At 40.8% G+C, this 8,136-nt stretch overlaps 1 protein-coding gene across 6 annotated transcripts in view; it reads left to right on the top strand.

Annotated features, from left to right (window-relative positions):
• The first annotated feature begins 486 nt into the window (after window positions 1-486).
• The window catches only part of LOC129843461 (cyclin-dependent kinase-like 5), a 97,009-nt gene continuing 89,359 nt past the window's right edge, over window positions 487-8,136 (top strand). For all 6 annotated transcript variants that reach the window (XM_055912183.1, XM_055912186.1, XM_055912181.1 and 3 more), the window contains exons 1-2: window positions 487-573; window positions 5,831-6,167. In XM_055912183.1, coding sequence (XP_055768158.1) covers window positions 6,104-6,167 — 64 coding nt within the window. In that variant the 5' untranslated portion in view covers window positions 487-573; window positions 5,831-6,103. The remainder of the gene's footprint in view (window positions 574-5,830; window positions 6,168-8,136) is intronic.

Here is an 8,136-nt window from a genome sequence, read left to right as displayed (position 1 = left end):
TTCGTAAAAATAAATAAAAAATGAAGAAATAGTGCCGTCTAGTTTGCTTAATATAAGGAATTTGAAATTATTTATACTTTTACTTTTGATACTTAAGTATATTTAAAACCAAATACTTCTAGACTTTTACTCAAGTAGTACTTTACAGGGTGACTTTCACTTGAGTCATTTTCTATTAAGGTATTTTTACTTAAGTATAAGAATTATGTACTTTTCCACAACTGTGGCTGTATTATCTAGGTGGGACCCCTTTAGCAAGCAGGCACCGGTGCCTTCTTGCCGTGGGCTCCAAACGACAGAAAAAGTCATACCTGCTTGCTGTAACTATGTATTACCTCATCTGTTCTCCTTTTTGTTTTGTCAACTTTTTGGCATGTTCTCTGTGAAGTAGGCTACGGGAGTTTTGCAACTTTTCCAACCTTGGATTAGTGCTAGCGCGCTAGCTGACGGACATCTGAAATCTATTTTGGATTTCGGCCCGATGAAGCACTCGTCTCTCCTCTCTTCGGTAGCTAACTCAGCCTGCACTCTTTTATAAGTGTTTGCATCAGATGGGCAACCAACTATCAATTTGTAAGTCTCTGCTTTCTCTTTGCTTTTAATCTGCAGTTATGTGTTAGTTGTGTTCTAGCTGGTCTCTAGTAGGAGGGCACTAGCTTGCCGACCATAACCGTGGTGGTTGGCTAGGCTGGCTAGGCTAATAGCTAGTTGACTAAATAGATAACTTTAGCTGGCTGGTTAGCTTGCTGGCTATGATAGCTGCATATAGCTAATATTCATTGATAACTGGTTGTATGGTGTTATATATTTCCAAGACTTTGGTTTACTTTAATGTAGCTGTAAGCTAGGTGTTGATAGCAACTGGCTGGTAGGGGTAATATTAGCAGGCAAGTAGGGCTAATGTTAGGTTAGTTGGCTAGCAACCTTGCAAGTTCATTTGTAAAAATAAATTCATATTTATTTGCTTGTAAGTTGGCTGAAAGTAATTGAAACCAGTAGTCATGAGTGCCAACGATTTGGTTTAATTTGAAGTTATACATTTGAAGTTATTCCTTTTGGAGTTTACATTTTAGGGAATAGGCTGGCTTGCAGGGTCTTCCATATTACATCACACCCTTGAAAAATCTTTCCCGACATGACTTCGGCATTCTTTGGAAATTCTGATCCGTTTTATGTAATACTCCCCAAAAAAGGTGTAACTTTGCATTGTGATTTTTCATGTGTACAACTAATGCAAATCCTTATGTTACATGTGGTTACGTTTATGTTACCTACCCTTTAAGAACCCTTGCTGTTACACCATAAAATCTCTATTTGATACATTGTATAACATGACATGAAGTGAATGGTGTCCGAGAAAAACGAATGTAGGGGGCGTGTCCATATCGAGTGGCTGCACTCCTCAGAAGTGGGCGTTAACCGAAGAGGCTCACAGCAGTTTAGAAATTAGAACAATATGCCCTTAGTTTATCTTTCGTTAATACTTATTTAATTCATTAATATATATTGCAAAAATGGGTACATAGATAGGCAACTGTTAAGCATTATGTTAGATAAAGAAAAGCCTATTGATTGACTCATTGTTTTTCAAAGACAACCCTGTGCAAATAAGTTTTTGGGGAAATACGGCAAGCCTAGTGTAAATAAAACAGTAAAGTATAAATAAAAACATACTAACGTGTGTTGGCAATCAATTGACCAAATAAAACATCGGCGTGTGATGCGTTTCCTTTTCCCTTTTTCATAATTCTCTCTGTTCCTGTCAATGATGTCAGCTAGGAACTAATATTACGATTTAGAAATGGAGCATGTGCCTCGATCATATCTCCACAAGTATTATTATTCTGACGATCTCTTTCTCTGAAAGGAATTGACCATCGTAAACACCAATAGCGCCCACTGTGCAGCAGTAGAGTCCAGGGAATATGTTACAAGAGACAAAATGTGCCATGAAAAATACACACCGAGCTCATGGCGTAGTACTCATTGTTTACGTTTAATCTCTGCTCTCTCAGCGTTTGTACATAGCCTACACAAACCAGTAGGCCTAGATGAGAGGGGAAATTACATATACTATATCTGGAAGTTATCATGAAATACACACAATGTAGTACTCACAGTTTCGAGAAGGTATTCGCGTCAGATCCTTCTTTTGCCATCAGATGCAGGCCGCCATATTCCGTGCTCTACACCACGCGCATGTCCAACAGCGAGCTGCAATTTATGTTTTCTACTGGTGGTTTTATAATAAGGGGAATTTATTCATAGATTCTATAAAATACAGAATATCTTTCTGTGAAATTAACCATATTTACTAAATATATTTATAATGAAACGAAACTATAATAGACTGGTGGTACTTTTTTGCATAGTAGAAGGAATAGAAATTAATTATATAATATTCAAAATCTTGAATCTGAATAGAAATATGTACAAAATATATAGGAAAATGTTATGAAAAACAAATGCTATGGTAAAGGATCTATATTAGCCGAGAGAGAGAGAGAGCGGGTGAGAGTGAGAGAGGGTGAGAGTGAGAGAGGGTGAGAGTGAGAGAGGGTGAGTGAGAGAGGTCTACTATTTAGTCACAGAGTTTATTATAAAACGAACGACGAATAGATAGAAACCCATAGCATCTTTTACTTGGCTCATTAGCATTGATTATGAATAGAATAGAATAGAATAGAATAGAATAGAATAGAATAGAAGGAGATGCCACCGGTAGCCTAAGGGTTTCAGACTGTTTTGGGCTTTGTTAGCTCTTTTCCATAGAATGAGCCTTGAAATAATTACAGACAAATAATTTAGAGATGGTTTTAATATTCAATTATTTCCTGATTTCACCTTTACTTGCATTTAAACTAATTAGGTGACAGAAGAAACCATCATACCATAACATAGCATTATGAACAGTAAATAACTAGGCTAAGTTAAATAATAGAATAGAATAGGATAAAATAGTCTGCATGGCTCTAAGACTTTCAGCACTGTCAAAGCAGGACAGACCGTCACTAGAGAGACAGCTCGAACGTAAATAAAATCCCGCCTTTTGGACAATGTTTTACACTTACTCTACCCTCATAGGTTAAGAGAAACAGGGTGTCAGTGGAATGACCCTTCTCGCCTTTCTATTGGTCTAAGCTGACGCCAGTCAGAACGATGCCGTTGCTGCTATAACCAGCAGTAGGCTGAGTATGGAACACCGTGCAGGTTAATAATAGCTACTGTTGAGGCTAGCTGCATCCGACACTTCGTTATAGGATGATGCAGGTGGAATCGTTTTATCCGTTTCAAAGATATGACTGAGTGAGTATCGGATCGTTATATGTGTTTTCCCCGTTTAGTATGCTGTTGTTCTGTTCTGTCTCCACCATCACACCACATCATCATTTTCATGGACATGGTGTTATTCAGTCAGTGCAGATCGAGTTTTTTTCATAGACTGCACAGGCAGAGGCAGGCATAGCTTACAGTCAACCTGATGACAATTATACTAGCTTATTATCCAGATTCCCTTCTGTCATTCTGTTATATCACAGACATAACATCTCATTTGTCATGAGAATGGAATCAGGTTTTGGTAAAGCCGTTTGTTGCTAGACATCGTGATCGATACATGGCATAGCCTACATAGGCTGCCTACATTACATGGTGATGCAGGAGGAACAGTATGTGGGAGGCTGACAGAGCAGGCTATAGGAATGCTGTTTTGCTTTGCTTTAGCGTCACTGCGATTTAGACGCAGTTTCATCGCACACCATCTCTCTCTCTCTCTCTCTCTCTCTCTCTCTGTGTGTGTCTCTCTGTCTCTCTCTCTCACTCTGTCACACCAACGCACACACACACACACACACACACACACACACACACACACACACACACACACACACACACACACACACACACACACACACACACACACACACACACACACACACACACACATACATACAATCCATCATTCATCATTTCAAGTTCTGAACCAGTGGGATGTAGCAACCCCAGAATAGCAACAGGGACTAGTTTGTATCAGTTCATTTGCCTGTCAGACCTAGTCTGGGGGATTTCCTACAACGTAACACTTGTAGATGTTGAGCTTTTGGGAGCCACTGCCTCTGTCTTCTAGGTCAGTCCACAGATAGAACACTGATGTTTCACCAGATGTATACATCTGAAGCATCCGGTTGGCGTTTCCACTCACCACCATATATGGTAGTGACAGGAAGCCCACTGGCCGGCAGTGGGAGAAGATGGAACGAGATGGATGTTGGCCGACGTTCTGCACATTTTCTCATCGATGAAACATCTGATCTCGATGCAGTTTTCTGTTCACAGAACTAGAATCTGTTACGAACAGAGTGGACTAAGGTTGATAGATTTGACCCTTTGCCAAAGTAAATAAAAGTGTTGTTTAGACGGAGTGCGAAGGGCGAATTTAGTTATTGCACAGAGTAGGCGTAACAGAAATATGCAAATACATGCTATTTTGGGTTAGTTATACAAATCTTTGCTTTGGCTACATTGTGTATTTCCATATTGCTATTTCCTCATTTAATGATTTAATGAAATAATAACTGCAGCTAGTTAGCACAGAACAGTACATTCAATAAGTCAACAATGTGCAGAGTATTTTAAACTACAGTTCTACATTTGTAATGTTTTTTTTTCTCCTTCGTGCGTTTTCCTAAGTGCAGAACAGACCTCTACGGAAAATGGTTGGGGTCAGCTGCTGTTTTTAGACTCATGTTCCTTCTTAACTATGTGGAGGTCCTGCCTATGGGAGTTGACTCCAGAGTATTTGTCTGCCACACATGATGTGGAGTACACTGACTGTGCAGTTATTACCAAGGCTACTGTAGTGGAATAGTTAACCTGTAACATATTGCCAGCCAAGCGGTCCAGGGATCACCAACATTTGGAAATATGCACTGATTATCCAGGTCCTTTTTGTAATGATATTTATAGCATTAATTTCATTCCTTATTTTAACTGTGATTCCCCTCACATACTCTCCAAAAACGAGGTTGTTGTAGTACCCAGTTCGGCAGTGTCTGTGATTACAAAGTCACAGTCTTTCATGGTCCTATGTCTTTCACATTCCTACCTAATGACTGCATCAAATCTACGTGAGGGTTTTATCCTGTACATATGTCATATCGATCGTTTCAACTTTGTCATTTAGAAGGTAGCGTTTCCATCCCTGATGTTTTCTGTTTCTGTAATGTCTTCCTTCAGGGGAGGGAGGGAGGGAGGGAGGAGAGGGAGGGAGGGAGGGAGGGAGGGAGGGAGGAGAGGGAGGGAGGGAGGAGAGGGAGGGAGGGAGGAGAGGGAGGGAGGGAGGGAGGGCGGGAGGGAGGGAGGGAGGGATATAAGAGTTATAGAACCGAAGGAAATGTTGCTGTATGTACTGACTACCATCTGTGCGTGATGTTATTTGACGTGTGATGACATGTGACGTGTGTGTATGTGTGTGTGTGTGTGTATGTGTGGACGTGTTTAACTATACTTGTGGGGACCCGATGTCACCACAAGAATAGTAAACAAACAAAAATTGGACCAACTGGGGACATTTTGTTAGTCCCCACAAGGTCAAATGCTATTTCTAGGGGGTTTAGTGTTAGGGGTTAAGGAAAATATAATTTTGAATGGAACTGAATTGTATGTCCCCACAAGGTTAGCTGCGCAAGACTGTGTGTGTGTGTGTGTGTATGTGTGTGTGTGTCTCTAGCTGTCACACAGGCAGCAGAAAGGCATGACGTTAGCTGGGACCTCCAGCTGATCTGCGCTGTGTGACCTCACACTTTCCCTATTTTCCCTCTGCTTTTTTCAGGTGAGAGTGTGTGGGATGTGGGGTGTGAGAGACAGAGAGACTGCAAGATAAATCATGTTTGAGGAAGAGAGAGATTTCTGAGAGAAAGTGAAAGAGTGAGAGTGAGAGAGAGTGAAAGAGGCAGAGTGTGTGTGAGAGAGAGAAAGAGAGAGAAGATGAGGAGACTCCTCCAGGACACTCCTCTGCGTTGCGTGGTAAAACTCTGGTCTCAGTCCTGCCTGGAGTTCTCTCTTCTCTAAGACCTTCCTGCTCCTCTCAGCTGGTTTCCTCTTCATGAAGACCACTGACATTGGTGATGTGATGAATAAATTTGAAGTCCTTGGCATTGTAGGTGAAGGTAAGTTGATGATCATTATTTACAACTACTGTGTTACACTGTCAAAGGGAACACTACGGTTTTACAGTCATGTGTTTATTTGTGGTTGTTTTTAGTGATGTTGGTGTGGTGGTCAAAGCTGAAAGCCAAAAACATTTCTCTAGCTACCTCTCTGACCTTGTTATCACTGCGTTACTTATGGCTGTGACTGAAAACGTTTACAACGATCAAGGGTTAACGTAAAGTCCACCAGGAGTTCTCTGTACTGTGTCCAAAAACACTGTTTGCAGAACTAGAGCTAAATTATTATTCTGAAGTGCTCATCATGTTCCCTATTCTGAACAGTCGCCACTTAACCGGAGGGTCTAAAGTGGGCTAAAACTGTCTCCATCTCTCCATGTGTCCTCTGGCTAGGCCTTGTAGCTGCTGTGCCCATGAAACCCTTCCAGAAACCACTGCCAAACGGACAACATCACACTCGTTGACCTTTTCCATTTACACGACTGGCTCTTCATCCATTCCTTTTAGATTCATAAATGGAGTTTTGGAAATGATGTCTTCATCTCTTGAGCTACGCACTTTTACTTTCGTGTAAATAATCTACCTGTCATTTCATGTCAAAATTCACATAATATGTGCATAAATGACATAGATGGAGGAAGAGTGTGTAATCATCTTATTCAGTAGCTCTTTAGCCCCTGAATTCTCCTGTATATGTGGTTGACTGGCTGAAGGGCTGAGGCTGATAGCCCAGGGCTACAGAGCGAGGGAGTGGCAAGCCTCTCTCAGGCCAGGGAGAGATACTCAGAGCTGGGGTATAATGACTGGCTACTTCCCTGGCCCATGGTTCCTTCACTGGTCCCTCCAGTAATACAATTTAACGCTAGATCAGATGAGTCATTTCATTCTCATGCCATTTGTTGACTGAAGGATCCTCATCACACAGATTACTGGTCACCCATCACACCGGGGGTTAAGAGCAATTCAGTTTCCAACTCCCGTCAATTCAGGAAGTGAAGCAACAAAGGAGGGGAGGGACCACCACTTACAGAACATATCATGATAGGGCTTTGGTTCTCCCATCAAGACACTCTTGACTGAGTGACACAGACAGGAACTTCATAACAGGAAGTTAGTAAGTTAGTTTTCAAGAGCGATGAATGGAGTACATTCGGCATTTCCTAGAGTCATTATTTATTATTAGTTGATTGGCATATCTGACATGTAGTTCTGAAGATAATAGAGAAGTCCATTTTTTAGTAGTATATTGAAATTCACTGACTATCTACTGTCTGTGTAATGACTATTCACCAACTATCTACTGTCTGTGTAATGACTATTCACCAACTATCTACTCTCTGTGTGATGACTATTCACCAACTATCTACTGTCTGTGTGAAGACTATTTACTGACTATCTACTGTCTGTGTAATGACTATTCGCCAACTATCTACTGTCTGTGTGATGACTATTCACCAACTATCTACTGTCTGTGTAATGACTATTCACCAACTATCTACTGTCTGTGTGATGACTATTCACCAACTATCTACTGTCTGTGTGATGACTATTCACCAACTATCTACTGTCTGTGTGAAGACTATTTACTGACTATCTACTGTCTGTGTAATGACTATTCACCAACTATCTACTGTCTGTGTGATGACTATTCACCAACTATCTACTGTCTGTGTAATGACTATTCACCAACTATCTACTGTCTGTGTGATGACTATTCACCAACTATCTACTGTCTGTGTGATGACTATTCACCAACTATCTACTGTCTGTGTGATGACTATTCACCAACTATCTACTGTCTGTGTGATGACTATTCACCAACTATCTACTGTCTGTGTAATGACTATTCACCAACTATCTACTGTCTGTGTAATGACTATTCACCAACTATCTACTGTCTGTGTAATGACTATTCACCAACTATCTACTGTCTGTGTGATGACTATTCACCAACGATCTACTGTCTGTG

The sequence above is a fragment of the Salvelinus fontinalis genome, unplaced genomic scaffold (genome assembly GCF_029448725.1).
Source record: "Salvelinus fontinalis isolate EN_2023a unplaced genomic scaffold, ASM2944872v1 scaffold_0142, whole genome shotgun sequence".
Lineage (NCBI taxonomy): Eukaryota > Metazoa > Chordata > Actinopteri > Salmoniformes > Salmonidae > Salvelinus > Salvelinus fontinalis.
The sequence above is the reverse complement of the archived record's forward strand: the minus strand, read 5'-3'. Positions and strand labels throughout refer to the sequence as shown.